Source organism: Notothenia rossii (genome assembly GCF_949606895.1).
Source record: "Notothenia rossii genome assembly, chromosome: 5".
Lineage (NCBI taxonomy): Eukaryota > Metazoa > Chordata > Actinopteri > Perciformes > Nototheniidae > Notothenia > Notothenia rossii.
This window is the reverse complement of record NC_136903.1, coordinates 71,946,206-71,963,884: the sequence shown is the minus strand read 5'-3', so window position 1 is coordinate 71,963,884 and position 17,679 is coordinate 71,946,206. Positions and strand designations below refer to the sequence as shown.

General features: G+C 40.7%; 1 protein-coding gene and 1 long non-coding RNA gene across 3 annotated transcripts; one reads left to right on the top strand and one right to left on the bottom strand.

The window, feature by feature from the left end:
- The first annotated feature begins 4,505 nt into the window (after positions 1 to 4,505).
- Positions 4,506 to 8,953, top strand: apof (apolipoprotein F). 2 transcript variants are annotated; one of them, XM_079683398.1, is made up of 2 exons: positions 4,506 to 6,143; positions 6,781 to 8,953. In XM_079683398.1, the coding sequence occupies exon 2, from the start codon at positions 6,814 to 6,816 to the stop codon at positions 8,107 to 8,109; it is 1,296 nt and encodes a 431-aa protein (XP_079539524.1). In that variant the 5' UTR covers positions 4,506 to 6,143; positions 6,781 to 6,813; the 3' UTR covers positions 8,110 to 8,953. The 2 variants fall into 2 exon arrangements, with proteins under 2 accessions (XP_079539524.1, XP_079539523.1); XM_079683397.1 differs by having other exon boundaries at positions 4,507 to 6,143; positions 6,778 to 8,953.
- On the bottom strand, positions 8,003 to 16,556 carry LOC307040508. The gene is made up of 6 exons (XR_013808524.1): positions 16,486 to 16,556; positions 14,909 to 14,977; positions 14,671 to 14,739; positions 14,240 to 14,395; positions 13,970 to 14,029; positions 8,003 to 8,138 (listed from the first exon to the last, which is right to left on the bottom strand). It is a non-coding gene; the product is annotated as an uncharacterized lncRNA (long non-coding RNA).
- Positions 16,557 to 17,679: the final 1,123 nt, after the last annotated feature.

The following is a 17,679-nucleotide window of genomic DNA, read 5'->3' as shown; positions in this document are numbered from 1 at the left end:
AAACTAGCTAAACTCCCCAACTAGTCTTCAGGTGCTAGAACTATGGCGGGCACTTACGCACTTTATACCGTACGCTCAGCGAAGCGACCAGCAAACCGGCAACTCCACCTGTAGCCTCGTCGTGCTCCCGAGCTCATAGCTCTAACCACACTAACAGCCCCCCCTACGATCTCCAAGGAAGACCGTACTAAACCTAACAGGGACAGCAACCACGGTAACTAACATGACTGTGCTTGTACTCGCTGCCATACATTCCCTGTACATTTAAACTGCAATGCACTAACCCCCGTAACGCTACTCCCAAACAATCAGCTGCATTCCGCGACAACAGCTGTGCGTAATCCGCTTCCACAACGAACATCCAATAACAAACGTTTCCCAGGTCCAAAACAACGAGCCCCCATCTGTTACAACCCGGCTCCTGGACTGCAAAAAAAAGCAGGGAGACGAGACGAGGGATAAGAATATAACAGTTGTTTATTCTCAATAAACAAATAATGCAAGGAACCAGCCACAGGTCCCCGAGGCTTCTTCTTCTTCTTCTTCTTCTTCTTCTTCTTCTCTTTAATGGCGATTCTTCTTCTTCTTCTTCTTCTTCTCTTTAATGGCGGATCGCTTCCACTTGGAGCATATATCGCCACCTACTGTTTAGTTATTAAATGTTCATACTAAATCCTTGTCCTCAGACCAGTGCTTTTGAGGAATTTGAAGATCAGCTTGTTTGCTTCATTTCTTGATTTACTTTCAAATATTGCCTTGAAATCCATGTCCTTGATGTTGAGTTGTTCCAGTGATTAATGGCGATTCGCTTCCACTTGGAGCATATATCGCCACCTACTGTTTAGTTATTAAATGTTCATACTAAATCCTTGTCCTCAGACCAGTGCTTTTGAGGAATTTGAAGATCAGCTTGTTTGCTTCATTTCTTGATTTACTTTCAAATATTGCCTTGAAATCCATGTCCTTGATGTTGAGTTGTTCCAGTGCAGTTTTCAGAATGAATCTTTGTCTGTTATAGTCCGGGCAGCTAAAAAATACATGATGTATTGTCTCTGGTTGTTGGCAACCATCACAATTGCCATTTGGATGTTTTCCAATCAGATGCAGTGATGAGTTTAGTCCAGAGTGTCCCAATTTTATCCTGCTGTTGATGCTCTGCTCTCTTTTACTACTCCCCCAAGTGCTTCCTGTTCCTACTTCCCTTTGTATCTGATATAAATGTCTTCCTTTGGTGTTACTGTCCCATAGTTTTTGCCATTGTTGCTTGATAACCACTTTAGTAAAAGATTTGACTTCTGCTCTACTGATGGGTACCATAATATCAATCTGGTTTGCTTTCAAACCACATTTTGCCAGTTGATCCACTACTTCATTCCCTCTAATGCCCACATGCGCTGGAACCCACACAAATTGAACAACAATTCCCAGATGAACTAACCTAAACATGCTTTGTAAAATTTCATGTAAAATATCCTGACGACATTCTGAAGAGAAGTTGTTTATACTCTCCAGAGCTGCACTGGAGTCAGAGCAAATGACCACTCGCATTGGCTGTATTTCCTCTACCCACTGAAGTGCTAGAGAGATAGCCATCATCTCTACTGTATATACTGCAATGTGATCACTTGTACGCTTTCCCACTTTGACTTTTAACTCAGGAACATAAAATGCACAACTCGTTAGACCATTTTCTGGATTTTTGGATCCATCAGTAAATATTTTTATAAAGTGCCCATATTGTTCATGTAGAACAGTGTTCACATAAGCCTGTACATTGAATTTGTTTTTCATTGAATGTACCCGTTTCAATAGTGATAAATCTACTATAGGTTGAGGTAGCAACCATGGTGGAACAGCTGATAACAACACCGTCGGACTAATATTCCATTCCTTAACTTTGAATTCCTTACATATTTCCGAAACACAAAAACAAAAACTCTTTTTTTATTTTGTTACTTTCCCAACTTGTTTGTACAGTTTGTTTAGTAGGGTGAGTATCTTTATGACCCTGTAGATTTGCCCAGTAATGAACAATTAACTGCTTTCTCCTCAAAGAAATAGGTACTTCTCCGACCTCTACCTGAAGTGCCGACACTGGTGTAGATCTTACTGCCCCACAGCATATCCTTAGTGCTTGTGCCTGGACTCTATCTAATTTTTGAAGAGAAGAGTATGCAGCTGACCCATACACTATTAGTCCGTATTCTATGGCTGATCTAATTAAGGCCGTGTATACGTTCCTCAAAGCAGCTTTATCAGCCCCCCACTTAGTGCCTGCCAAGCACCTCATAACATTTAAAACCCTTTTACATTTATCTACGACTTTATCAATGTGAGTACTCCATGTGACTCTCTCGTCCAACCATATTCCCAGAAATTTAAATGTCTTCACTTTCTTTAGTTCTTGTCCATAAAGTTTTAACCTAACCTCCTCACCTATCCTTTTCCTCGTAAAAAATAAAGTTTCAGTTTTTTCCACCGACAATCTAAACCCCCATGTCAGAGACCAGCTTTCAATTTCCCTAATGGCTTCCTGAATCTTAGCTACAATATATTTTACATTTCTGCCCCTTTTCCAAATAGCTCCATCATCTGCAAAAAGTGACTTACCAATATCAGATCCTACTTGTGTATATATATCATTGATCATGATAGAAAATAAAAGAGGACTGATGACACTCCCCTGCGGGGTTCCATTTTCAACTTCATGCCTTCGAGAATATGACTTGCCAACTCGGACTCTGATGGCACGGCCAAACAAAAAATCCCTAATCCAATTATATACATTACCTCCCAGACCCATAATGTCCAGTTCTATTAATAATCCTTCCTTCCACATCATATTGTAAGCTTTTTCCACATCAAAGAATACAGCTACAACACACTCCTTGTTCGCTTGGGCTTTCCTGACTTCAGACTCCAGGCACAGCAGTGGATCTAAAGTACTCCGCCCTCTTCTAAACCCACTCTGATAAGGAGTCATTAGTTCATTTTTCTCAATGTAGTATGTTAGCCTTTCTGTTATCATTCTTTCCATAACTTTACACAAGTGTGATGTCAGAGCTATAGGCAGGGGTGCACATAACTGGTACGCAGGTACGCATGCGAGGCAACAATCTGAAATGCGTAACGTCACTTGTGTCACTACGCGCCTTTGCGTACCTGATAGGTCATCAAAACAAAACACATATTTCGTCTACACGTGTTTCTTGTCAACACTCAGTGGAGTAAATTATTAGACATGTCCAAAAAAAACAATGACATTAAGCAGCCACTTTGCCGTTTCGCTCCCTGCAAAAATCTTCGGACTTTCTATGACTGATTGAACTGGGTGCTGGCCGAGCCGGGCAGGACATAACCGACGGACCTGTGAAGCTTCACAGGAGAAAGAGGCTTAGATCACTAGACGACAGAGTTGTTCATCGTGTGCACAGACAGGGCTGCTGTTAACGTCAGTGTGTACAACAGAATTGTACCAAAACTATGTCAACTGGTGGGGTGGGAGACTCCCCTGTGCACATTCTGTGCCCCGCGCACACGCTAGAGAACTGCGCAAAATCAGCTGATCACAACGTTCACGCTCTGTGGTCAAGCTGCTGCAGTTTTATTTACAACAAAGTGGAGTAAAACACACTGCAGACTTACTCAGGCTGTTAATTGAAGAGTTTGAAATCAGACCAAGGTGGAAGAAGTGTTACTCAAGTAAAATTAGAAAAGTATTATCATCAAAATTGTAGTTAAAGTAGCGACAGTAAAAGTAGTCATTTTGCAGATTGGTCCATTTCATAATGTATATGATATGTTTTATAATTATTGATCATTAAAGTGTTATAAAATGTGTTTGAATGACTTTGTATACTGCAGGGTAGATTCTGAAATTTTTAATTTTAAGTCTGATTTAAGACTTGATTATATTTCACATCATTAATCCAGATCTGTAAAGTAACTAAAGGTATTAAATAAATGTAGTGGAGGAAAAGTACATGATTTACCTCTGAACTGTAGTGGAGTAGAAGTACAAAGTAGCATAAAATAGAAATACTCAAGTAAACTACAAATATCTTAAATTGTACTTAAGTACAGTACTTGAATAAGTGTACTTAATAACTTCCCACATCTGAAATCAGATATGACTCCAAGTCGTGATAATTTCTTAGTATTTGATCCTTCAACTTGGCCTCAGGAAATGCAAGGACTTCACAGTTTTGGCAACAAGTTTCGGAGAAAGCAAATCGGAGGCTTAAAAAGAGACAGGGAGGTGCATCTTCATCATCTTCATCATCTAGCATGCAAGAAGTGTAAATAGAGGACAGTGAAGGAGACACTGAGGAAGTCAGTGAGGAAGACTGCACTTATCATGTGGGGTGAGTACCAAACCCTGTCTCCTGGTACTCATCTGAGTAACTCACTAAAAAAGTTATGTGCACCCCTGGCTATAGGTCTATAACTGCCTGGACTGGTTGGATCTTTCCCAGGTTTCCTAATAGGAATAATGACTGACTCTTTCCATATTATTGGCAGCTTCCCTTTCTCCCAGATCTTATTGTACATCTCCAGCAGCTTTCCTAATGCAAAATCACTTAATTTGGTCAACATTATATAACATACATTATCTTTCCCAGGAGCAGTCATTTTACACTTACTTAATGCTCTTCTCAACTCTTGAATAGAGAAAGGTATATTTACAACACTCTGCGACGAATGTCTTTCTTCATATACATTAGGATGCTCATCTAACACTTCCTGCCTCCTGATCTTACCTTCTTCTGTCAAATTTTCCGAAGAATGAACTTGTCCCCGAGGCTGGCACGGAGAGAGTGCTTATCAGCTCTCACACAGGTGCAGCTCGTCAGGCAATGGAACCTGCAAACACAAACCACACACGCACACAACCAGACGGCACCCCACGTGGTGTGGAGGGATCGTCACATACTGTACAGAGGACGAAATGTTGTAGTGATTATACAACCAGAAGATCTATGGCCATTGAAAAAGCCTCCACTGATGGTCAAGCAGCCACAAAATCACAACAATAATAAACTCCTTCAGTAGCCACAGTTCACAAAGTAGCAAGAGCATTAAGGACTGATAACCTGGACTAAGTTACCTCTGACACAGGTTTTTGTGCTGCTGTCTTTGTTTTTGGCTACCTATGATAATTTGTTCTTGAATTAGCCTGCTGCACTCTCGCATTGTTTATTCTATTGTGCATATAATCATCAAATTCTGCATCCTTTTTAATGTTACATTAGATCTTACTTTTAACAGAGATGTATATTTATAATGTATAATGGTGCATCATTGCTATCCAAAGAAAATCATGTATCTACATTTTTGGATTTTCATTTAGGAGTGTTCTCATGTTCAACATTGTCCTACTTCCTGAGCTAATGTGAAAGAAAATAGAATTATCTGAAAATAGGCTCTTTTCTTTAAACATAATTTTTTTTGAGATACACTTTTTTCACATGACAGCAAGAGCCTGCTGCAGGGTAAAGTCCTGCTATTCTGGGAGCCAAGTCTTAGTGCGAGTGAATGGGGCTTCACAACATAAAGGAAACCTTTTTCTAAAGGAAGTAAGAACAGGAAAGTTATGTGTTAAGATTTCAAAAACAAATATATATGTATGGACAGTAAGAAATCCTGCACTAACAAAAATACATCCATTATGAAGTGGAGTTTTGTTTATATTTTAAAACCTATTTTATTAATTAAATGTCAGTCTTAACCTCAGATAGCCCCGTTTTCCTCCCCTGTCTTGAGTGTGTAAGAGATAAATGTGCTCACGGCATGAGGGGAGATTTCTTTCAAGTATTTGGGTCAGAAACAAAACATAGCGACTGAGAGAGAGCAGAGCGCTGGGGGAGGGATGAGAAGATAGCAGGGCAGACAAACAAAACTGCTTAAGAACACATGGACTTTCCCCACTTGAATCAATATTCAAGCCCCGATCTCCCTGTTGAGCAATGAGGCCGCAGAGAAGAGGGAGCTGAAAGACAGATGAGACAGAGGGAGGGCTGTGGGATGTCATGTGTAAAGAAGGAGATTCTCATTGGAGGCAAAGAGAAAGAACATCGCTATACACGCTGAAACCATCTCTGTTGCACTGCTGCACTCTGGACTCCACATCCTAGTGTTTTAAGGTAAGTGCTGGACACATAGCTGCCAATAGATACAAAGATGAAATAAAAAAAGATGAAGGTTTGGATAAAACAACATTTTTATTTTTAGTTGCAGTTTGTTCAGGGGGAAAAAAGACAAACTCAATGTCGAGGCTTCATGTTGGGATGTGTTGCATTGTTAAAGCATGTTTTAAAACATTTTAAAATGTAGTTTTTATTTATGTTTGAAATGTGTGGTTGCACTATATATGTCCCTGTGGCAGAATGTGAGAATCTTGACACTGGATAACATTTTCACTCACAAATTATAAAGCAAAACTGTTTTTCATCAATCTTCCTGATAAAGATATTATGATTTCTCTTCTTGTAGACTAATAAACTAATTAACTTTGAATGAGCTTTTTTTGCAGGAGGACTGCATTACAATTCTGAAATCATAAATTATACATACATCATTTTTACACTAGAAATGTTACATAATGAGAGATGTTCTTAGTGTGTAGTGTGAAACAGGTGCAGCCACAAAACGTCCTAGTATAAATCCAGTTCATCTCTGCATGAGTGTAAGAGACAAAGTCACTTAATTGCAGAAATAAGAGAACAAAGATGACTCATTTGGTTGTTTTTCTTTTTGTCCCTCTTGTGTTTAATGTAGTAGCTTTGGAGGAGAACAATCTGTAACAAGACTGGCATGATGTCCTCAAAATTGAAGTGGCTGATTGTGATCCAGCTCTTGCTGAATGAACAGGCTTTGTGTAGGGTCCCTCCTCCTCTGGCACTTAGAAACACTCTTCTTCCAGAAGCAGATTTCAATGAGGTGGGAGAGGAGACAGCCAAACAGGAACATCCATCTCTCCTTGAATCCCAACTTGATGTCCCATCTGCAAAAAAACCTGAACCTGTATTAGGGGTCGAACAAAAAGAGGAGAGAGTTCGATCTGCCCAAAATATAACATCCGTGCTCAGGGCAAAGCTCGTGGGGAAGATTCAAGATCATCTCCACATCCAGGGGAAGGTAAGCTGTGAAGAGCTGCTGTCTGCCAGCACTGTGGACGACCCATCATCCTCTATGTTCCCCCAGGAGCTCCTGGGGCTTTCTTTAGTGCCCGTGTTGTTGGTGGCAGGCTGCCCTCAGGAGGCACACACCTTGGTGCTCAAGCTGTACGGCCTTTTAGGAGTGGCTGACACGGAGGAGCTCCTGATGGAGGTAGAGGGTCTGATGGAGAGGAGGATGATCAAGTCCACGCCTGCACCGGCATATGAGAGGGATGAAGCAGGGCGCCACATAGAGGCTGTGATGTTTAACATCCAGCAGCTGGCCACGGTGGGGGAAGATTCCTCCAAGCAGGAGGGTCATTGTGAGGGTTGGAGCAGGGTGAGGGGCACCATGCTGGCAGGAGCAGCAGTGGAAGGAGCCACAGGTGATCTACAGGAGGCCGTGAGCTCCTGCGAGAGGCTGGGGGTCCTGTGTGCCGGTGTGACCAGCAGTGGACTCAAACCTGGGAAGTACCTGGCAGTGTTTAAGAAAGGCAGTCGTGTCCTGCCCTCTGAATCCACAGTGTCTGAGTGTTGGATCCGTCAGTGCAGCACAGATGAGGATGTTTGGACCTCTGCTGCTTCAGGTGGACGTCTGAAACGCAGCCCCAGAAGCTGCATCAACAAAAGCGAGCAGCGCGTGTACAACGTGGTGGAGTGGATCCCTGCGGTCAGCACCCTCTACAATCTGGGCACAGCTGTGTACTACGCCTCGGTCAACTGCTCTGCAACCGCCAAGGAGAGAGCCATCCTCAGCGCCGTGGACCTCGGCACCGACGCTCTCATGGTGGCCACGGGGGGGACGGCGGGAGTGGCAGGCTACGCCCTGGGGGCAGGGATGAAGACCGGTGTGAAAGCTGGCGTCAAGTATCTGCTCAACTCCATGAAGAAGGATGATGATGTGCTGGTGAACCAGTTCAGCTGGGAGGACGGTGTCATCACCATCCAGTAGACTGGGGATCAATAAATTAAGCTGCAACGCTTGAGCAATAAATATTGTTATAAGTAGTTCATTTAAAACAACACAGGATCAATGTTTGATGATTGACATGGTTGAAGATTAATTGGTTTGTTTTTTAAGGAACAAGATTACACATTTTGGGGATTTTCAGAATCAAATTGAAAAGTACAAATGTTTTGTCTGTGTGAGCGCACACACACATTTAATTTGTAATCTATTAGACACAATGATTATTCTTCTTTTTTTTTTTATGACGACAGTGATTTTCGAATTAGTATGTAACTCATGTAAATTAGTTTTGAAGTTCCTTTGGGGCAGATACGCCTAAAATGTAATGAAAATTCAATTACAGTAAAAAGTTGATTACATTACACTTTAATCTCAATGTAAGGAATAGAATTAGGGCCATATGTGATTTTTGTTTTGTTGATCTGACCAATTTTTGTTTGTTTTTTCAGTCAGAACTCAAAATAAAATGATGTCAATAATATAAAGGAAAAAGAAACCAGGTCATAAAGTACATTTTGAACATGTTAGCTTTTCGATAGCGTCTTGTTTGGATAATGGCTAATAGTGTAACATTGTTTTATATTAGGCAGTAACGTTTGAAGAACTGGTCTCAGGAAATTAAACCTTTAATCCTCAAGAATTTCATTTTGCTTTCCATCCAATGTCTACATTTTGTTGTTACCTATCTGTGAAGACATTTTGTCAGGTCAGTCATATTCCCACCTCTGGTGTTAACTGCAGGGACAATAGACAGAGAACTAAATAATGTTGTTATATATGCTTTTTCTTTGTTTAAAAGGTCAATAAATTGTACATTTAAACCTTAGAGTGACTGTCAGTGTTGTAGTTTTGCACAGACATAAAGTGTTTGTATTTGTATAGTAAGATGGTCTAATGGTTACAAAACAGTTGGCAATTGACAAGAACATACTATTCAATGTGCCTTTTCACATAAAACTATGATTTATATGTATGAGTCATGGTGTGCATACTTAGCTCTAGCCACATCCAGTACTTATGTCTAAACAAAGTTTTTATTTAAAATATGTACAGTATATTTTAGGGTATACAAATCTTTACCACTCGGCATCGGTTGAGACTAATGGGTTAATGTGAATGGGGAATGGAGTAACTGACTTTTCAAAGCCTGTTAAAGGTCCCACATGCCTGCTGCTGATTTACAAATACACAATCTCCTCCAAGAAGAAACTAAATCAGCTCCCTGCAGACACGAATGAATGTAAATAAAAACATGTCTGCCTCTTCAGATCTCAACATAATAATGATAATAATAATTTCGATTTTTATAGCACCTTTCAAGAAACCCAAGGACGCTTTACAATGGGAATAACAAAACAAAACAATTATAATAATCACAGACACACAGGTTGAAAAACAGATTGCTGGGTACTGCATTTTAGCTGGGGCCGAAGGCCTGAGTGAACAGATGGTGTTTCCCAACCCATATTATTTCCTAACAATGCTAATAGAACATAGGAGCACTTTTGATAATGCTGATGTGTAACTACTCACATGCTGTGCTACAAAGTGCAAACCATGGTGTACCACCAAATGTTGGTGTATCATACCGTTTCACCCTGTGATAGAAATTTGGCCTAAGTGGGATCTTCTTCTTGTCCAATTCATACTGCAACCAGCAACCTGTCCCAAACAAGATATTTCATATGGGCCCAAATGATTATCATAAACAGACGTGAGTAATGAAAGATGAACAGTTAACCTGTTAAGCCCCAAGGTCCCCGCCGGCGGGTACTTTTTTTTTTTTTTTTTTCACGACACTTTTTCTCAGGGGATCCTAATATTTAAGAACCTATTAATGTGTTATACCAGATTAACGGGAATAATCTCAGCTAACTGACGAGACAAACCATTGTTACCAAAACAAAACACAAGTCTCATAAGAAGCATCTAAATGACCCCTGAGCGAAAAATGCTAACGCACTTTGGCACAGAACTCAAGATAAAAGATATCCTTATTACTTATTGTAGCTCAGGGGCGTAGCTGTAAATTCTGGGCCCCATGAAAGAATCTATTTGTGGGCCCCCAATCCATGCGAGTGCGCGTTAGCGCGCACGCTAAAACATTTTTGGCCATTTATTTATTGATGAAAACGCATAATATGGTTTTTACCTATACATTGGGATCAGCAGTTCAGCACCTGAACTGTTGGTGGGTGAGCCTAGTAAAGGATGTCGCATTGCGTTCATCTTCCATGAATGGACCAATGAAATAGTCTACCAAAGAACCTTGAGTCGCACTAGCTAATGTAGGCATATTTTCCCCTATTCTTGTGACAATGTTTTCTGATACTCAACATACAAAAGCTGTTACTTGTCCTGTCTCTCTGTAATCCCATCTCCAACACAAATAGTCTACTCAAGCACACTATTAGGTTGACAGACACATACATTTTGATGTGCTCTGTACTATACAATCGTTCCCTGCTTGGATATACCTTTTACGAAGCAGATTTTGAACTGTCGCGGGCAGAGCACTAGCTTTTTTGCTGTAGCGGCCGGGTTGCTGCCTTTCTCAGCAGAGTGCTAAAGCCCTACCTGTTACACGCGCAAGTAATTCGAGGAGGCGCGAGTGACAAGTGTTGAGCTATTGGTGGGGACAATTCAGGATTCTTGGATACTGGTGGGGTCATGACCTTGCGTCCACCCCCTAAATGACACGATGACCCAACCTTGAAAACCCTGTTGAAGTTAATGAACTGTAATGGACTGCAAGAAATCAACATGCACTGACTATCAACTTTATCTTCTATCTATTTAATTGAAAATTACACCCAATCCAGGAATGAACAAACAAAAAATCTCAACATTCTTTGACTTATTAAATTAAGATTTGAACAACACAAGGACAAAAGTATAAATTAACTGAAGATTTGAACACAATTATAAAACAATAAAGTCTCAGGACATGAACACACTTACAGCAAACAATGAAAAATGTAGTGCTAGAGGACTATGCATCAGATAGTAATTGTTCACAATGTGGGCTATAGCCTGTCAGCTTACGAAAGGGAAACATCCAACAATCCTGTCATAGACTGGATTTTTATCCCTAAATCCCAAACGCCAATCGCCGGACCTTCTTGGTGGCAAAATCTTTTACGAGCTCTTTGAAATCAAGTGACAGAGCCAGCTTGCTTTCAATCGATAACATTGCAAGGCTGTTCAACCTCTCTTGCGACATGGTAGATCTTAAATAGCTCTTGATAAGTTTAAACTTACTAAATGATCTTTCACCACCAGCTACGGTAACTGGGAGCACCAAGAAAATTCTGAGGGCAATGCAAACGTCTCGAAAAATGCTCTGGAGTTCCATCTTGTATATTGCATTCAGTAAATCAAGAGAGCTACAATCAGGGGGGAAAGTGGCAGAAAATATTTTATTGAGATGCCTTATCTCACTCTCAAACTGATCTGTGAGATCCTGTGAGTATTTCTCCCTCAGTGGCTGACACACAGAAGCCATGACACTGTCACTCAACTTCCCAATTTTAAGTATGGCAGCAAATTCTTCAACAATATTTGCTGTTGTTTGGAACCGAGTGTCCAAGTCACTTATGATCTGGTCCATGGCAGTGAGAAACACAGTGTTACGGAATGTTGTTTCTGGCCTATCCTCCTGACCTGTTCCTTCAGCAGTTTCATCATGAAACCTCTTCCTCCTCCTCTCACGGCAAAGTTCTTTTTTGAAATGAGGTGGAACCTCCATTTCCTTAGCTACCATTGATGCCTCAGACAGAATAGCATCCCATCTATTTCTGAGAGTCTGCATCTCATCTCTTAGTGCAGCAACATTACCTGCCTCCACCTCTATTGAGATTTTCCCTGACTGGAGTATCACATTTCTGTCATCAATAGATTGCAATACTTTCACCCAAATGGTGAGAAGGACAATGGCATCAAATGACATGAGGTAGTTCCTTAGACCAACAGCTTCAGATCCGGCTTCACCTGTGAGACTGCATGAGCTCAGTATGGTAGCAAGGGCTTCAATGACACCAGGTAGGTGCTTTGCTACAGATTTCACAGCATCAATTCTCGCACTCCAGCGAAGGTCAGATAGCGTATGTACAGAGCAACCTGTTTTCTTTTTGTATATAGACCAACGAGATGGACTGGCACTTACAAATGTGTAGAGGCGGTTAATGTAACCAAAAAAGTTGGACACCTCAGTGCTCGATTCTGCAGCATGCACGCCTACCAGATTCAACGTGTGGGAGGCACAAGGTGAGAAAGTAGCAAGATTATTCTTTTTCAGTATTTGGGCTTGGACTCCATTGATTTTCCCTGACATATTCGCTCCATTATCATACCCTTGCCCCCTGCAATCACTAATGTCTATCCATAGATCCAGAAGCACACTCTCCATCATGCCTGCTATTTCACATCCGGTTTTTCCGTTGAAATCTTTGAATTCAATAAATCTTTCAGTGATCTCCCATTCGCCTGTGTCTTCATTATAATGTACATATCATATTTGCTCGGTGTGGGAAATGTCAGGCGTTGCATCACAAATGATTCCATAGTATATGGCATCCTCCCTTTCCGTCAGAATGGTTTTTAAAACCTTTCCCCCACACAATTCAAAAAACTCGTCCTGGATGTCTGGGCTCAGATAATGAGTTAGCTGGCTTCCTTTTTTGGATGTCCTGATTTTGTCTCAGTGGTCTTTCAAGAGTGGATCATATTGTGACAAAAGTTCTAGCGTACCTACAACATTTCCATTGTGGACATCGCCCAAAGCATGTGTTTTACCTCGGAAAGCTAAATTCCACTTTGCCAAGTGCAGAGTGACATCAAGGAGTCTCTGCAAGATAGCTTTGTTTTTCTCAATTTCAGACGGTAGCTCTCTCTGCAACTGATGATCAACGCCACATGCAGTCATAACCGAACACTGTAGGTGTTTCCATCGCAAATAACAGTCCCTGTGATTCCTACTTGTTTCATGGCTTGGGAATTTATCATACATGCGACGCCACTCAACGTCACACATCTTGTATCCCTGGTCACTACTCAAAGCACTAAGAGAGGGTATTTTTTGCTCCTTGGAGAAAAGAACACATGGTATGCAGAACAGTGCATTTGCACTTTCACTGTGAATCAACCAATCCCTTTTCACTTTTCCCCTACCCTTATCTGCTTTGGTGTATTTCAAGTAATCTGGAAATCTCTTTCCCTTTGAATCATGTGGAAATTCTTGATCTGTTTCTCGCATTGCTAATTTCTTTACAATAGTTGCCCTGTCCTTGTCAATCATCCTAGCTGGGAACAACCCTGGGTCAAGTGATAGCAGATCTTCTATCTCAAACACCACTACAGGTGGCTCAGTATCTGTGGCATCCTGTGTCGGAGCCTCACTTTGTCCCTGACATTGACTGTCCATAGCTGCTTCCTCCTCATCTGTGCTGCTTTCATGGTCCTCGACCTCTTCTTGTACTGGTACTTCTGCCTCTTCAGCTCTGCTCTCCTCCTTGGCTGCCTCGCTCGAGGGCCCTGGCTCTAGAGTATCCATAGTGTACATAATTTATAAAATGCCCTATAATAGTAATAATACAGTACAGCTCGAGCTATCTCTTAATTGTTATAATAATAATAATATTAATAATTTGTATAGATATTTTCCAATTGCTCAAATCTAGCTATAGCTACTGTAACAACCTCAATGTAATGTGCCAGTGGTCAATGGTATTGCAATTACTGGAAGAACTAGAGTAACTAAATGTGAATATTACCTAAAGTTGTATTCAATGCATGGTAAGCATATTTAAAATCTGTTTGTTAACCCCAAGCCCTGCTGCTTTACCTCCCTCTCCTTCAACTGGGAGCTGGCCTGAGGGAAGGGGTACTGATCCTGAAGCCGCATCTGTGCATTAGAGCAGATGTGATTAGCATGTAACATTATACAGGTTAGGTTAGGTTAGCTAGCCATAGCAAAAGGGCATAGCTGCTGGATACAAATTCACTGGGTTCATCTACACTCATCTAATTTTTGATAGCAACAGGTAGCTAACGTCAGCCACAAAATGTTGGCCAAGCTGTTATGGGCTTCAAAACAAGTTCTGTCAATAAATACCTTTCTTGTGAAAATACTTGGTGACTAGCTGTCGACCTTTTTTATTATTTTCCTTTTGCTGACATTTTTTCTTTCGTTTCTGAGCTCCTGATTCATGAGCTGTAGAGGACATTTTCCTGTCAGTCTGTTCAAGCTGCTGGTGCGCTGCTGTGCCGCCTAGTTATAGTTGAAAGTGGAGGTGCAAGATTAGTAACTGGCAGGCAAGGGGTGGTTTGGAGTGGGTCAGGCACGACCACCTCCATGGCAGAATTTTTTTAATTTAATGAACACCTGTACGTGCAATTTCCTGCAATATAGAGCACAGAACTGTCTCAAAATCCTATGGGATCCTAAAGGATTCCTATAGGGTTCCAAAAACCTATAGAGATTCCTATAGCATTTTTTGACTAGGGATGTTATCCTACACTTTAAGCTGTCTGATATCCCATTACCTGTAACTCTTGGGTCTCTTTCTCACTTCCTCTGCCTCCTCCCTGAGTCTGCACAGTCACCACATCACTCTACATTAAGGAGAGCAATACACTTATGAGTACACTGAACTGGTTTGAATACACAATCTTTATGCTACTCTGTAAAGAAAGGGAGAGAGGGGGGAATATATTATCCAAGTATTCGTGTCTTAATTTGTTATGTTATCCTACACTTTAAGGTGACTGATATTTCCATTACCTGTAACTCTTGTGTCTCTTTCTCTCCTTCTCTGCCTCTTCCCTGAGTCTGCACTGTCACCACATCATTCTACACAGGAGAGCAATACACGTATGAATACACTGAACTGGGTTGAATACATGATTTTTTCTTTTTTCTACCATGTTCTACCTGGTTGGCTGGCTACACACACACACACACACACACACACAGTGTGCAGGTTAGTTACAGTAGGAGATGGGCTTCTATCATATTATCTTCTATCATTCTATAATTCATTCTTCTTTTATTTTCATTTCAGGTAGTTGTACCTTAAGAGAATTGAAGGCTGGCATCTGTAAATGCAGATGGATATAAGTACTTTATTCTTATTTTATTATCATTATCTTATTTCCAATTAAATGAAATCAGAAAATAAGTGGTATAATGGAAAATATGAAAGTCAATGCTTGAAGGAAAATGGACTTCCGAAATCAGTTTTTTATTTACTGTTCTGTAAAAGTCTTGTCGAATGTAAGGTTTTATGTTTTGTGTGGACCCCAGGAAGACTAGTGTTAAATGTGTTCTTTATTCTCGCGTCCAGGAGAGAAGCTTTAAAATGAGACTAAATGGAGTCTCTGAAAAGATTCAAATGGGATACTTTAATTAAAAAAAGGCGCGGTAGTGTTACAGACAGAATATTGTTCCGGCAGAAAACAGCTGTGATCTGGTTCTCCTGAGCAAGAAGAAGACAGCGGATCTCTCCTCCGGCGCTGCTATATATATCCTCTGCTGGCTCCTCCCCGCCAGCCGGCTCACCTCGTCTCCAATGTCCGTTATTGCATTTAAACAGAGGATAGGTTCTTTTCACATTCAATATATGCTTAACACGCCGTTTCTCCTCATATTCTCTTTCATCACTTTTCATTTAACACATTCTAAACGCTGTAATCAATACTCTAAACAATACTTCTCGGCTCGTTTGGTTTCCGGTCATTCCGGATGTTGTCACATGCTACTCTCGTCTGTAAACAATAATGTATTCAAATAAACTGTACTTTCATTTAATATTCAACATGGTAGTATCTCGACATCTATCGTTGTAGTGTTAAATCAGTAGGTTTCGGTTTTCACCACACCAAGTCATTTCGCTTCTCAATTCACCTCTTTAGGAAATCGTATATTAGCCACATGCTACATGCTAACCGTAGATGAAGGATTTTCAGAATAAAAGCTTAACTGCTTGTGCACAAGAATTTCTGGTTTTTCAGTATAAAAGAGCGTTTAAACTGACGGTATGTTTAAGCTACATTATACCATCAAAACATTGATTTTAATTTCTAACACTAGTTGTTGTCATGCAACAGCTAATGGGGATCCTAATAAACTCAAACTCTAATGGGCTTCGATCTACCAGGTAGCTAGCTAGTCAAACACACACACTGGTTGATGTTACTACCTAGCTAGCAAACGTCAGCTAACCGCTAGCTAACATAAAGAGTGACCTGTAATTCAATGCAGCGAAAATGAAGAGAAGGTGATGATTATAAATGTGTTTTATTGTATTGAGTGGTAGAAGTAAAGACATGTCTAACATATTCTTTGTTTGAACAACTTACTGAAAAGGTCTGCCACCAATGACAGACTAGTCGCGGGGATTTACACTCAGCCTACATGCATCAGGATTCCTGTGGGTGGGAGGCAGTTGATCAAACCATTGTGAGCGAAATGCGGGGGGGGGTCACAATCTTTGGAAACTTAAAAACTCGCTATTAAGTGTCTATAATCAGCACAAGTTATTTCATTGCGTATTGTTAATTCGATTGAAATGACATACTTATGTTTACAGTGATATATTGGGGGGGACATATCATATTTTTCATATGATCAAAAAGTGGGGGTGCAAAAGCACACGTTTGCTCCCCCAAGGTCAATTGTGGGGATGCACCTGCTCCGCTTGCTCCATTGCTCAGGCGCCCATACCATGCAATGAATGAAGGGAGGTGTGCTCATTCTGTCAAACAGAGTAACAAGCACCTGTTTGTTTCTTTTGTGACGTTTTTTTTAATGCAAGCAATTATACTTTTGAGTCATCTACATTAACTTACTTTAGGATAATAATAAAACCATATTAATAAAAAAATAATTCAATTTGTATGTAAAAATTGGAGAGTAAAAGTTAGCTGCTAATGGTAGCCACCAGAGTTATCGCAGCTTCCGGTCTTGGCTATGCGGCAGTCTCACACCAAGCCCCCAGGAAGTGCGCCGGAGTCTTCGTTGTGGCCAAACGGCAATACTACACTTCCGTTTGGTTGCTGGTCCCGGAAACACTTTTTCCCATTGACTTACACTGGGAAAGAGTGGTCTGTAACTCGTTGGATAATTTTTTAAAAATTAAATAAACTACCCAGTATGAACGTTTGTATAGCCCTTATGAAAACATTCGTTCCTCAAGTTGTAAAAATGTGCTAATAACGTTATTCTGATAGTTATTTCCCTCTGCATTATGAACGCGCATCTAACCCACGGACCTCGCTGCCCGGCACGTTCATGTGACATGTTCAGTACTACATGAGTTTGTCTTTACCCATGGATGCACAATAACAACGGACCATATCGCCTTACTGCCATCCCACGGAGCTGTAATAATGGATATATTGCACATGTTTGCTGTAATTCATCATTTGTAAAATATTATACTACATGGGCTGTATGATGTAAATCTTGTACCGTAAATGTTGTATTAAATAAAGTTAATATTACCGACGTAGATTAAGGTTCCTGTAGCTTCTTATTGCACTTGCAATATACCA

Bases quoted from the DNA above. Each gene is read 5' to 3' on its own strand.
- apof (XM_079683398.1), top strand. From the start codon at position 6,814: ATGATGTCCTCAAAATTGAAGTGGCTGATTGTGATCCAGCTCTTGCTG.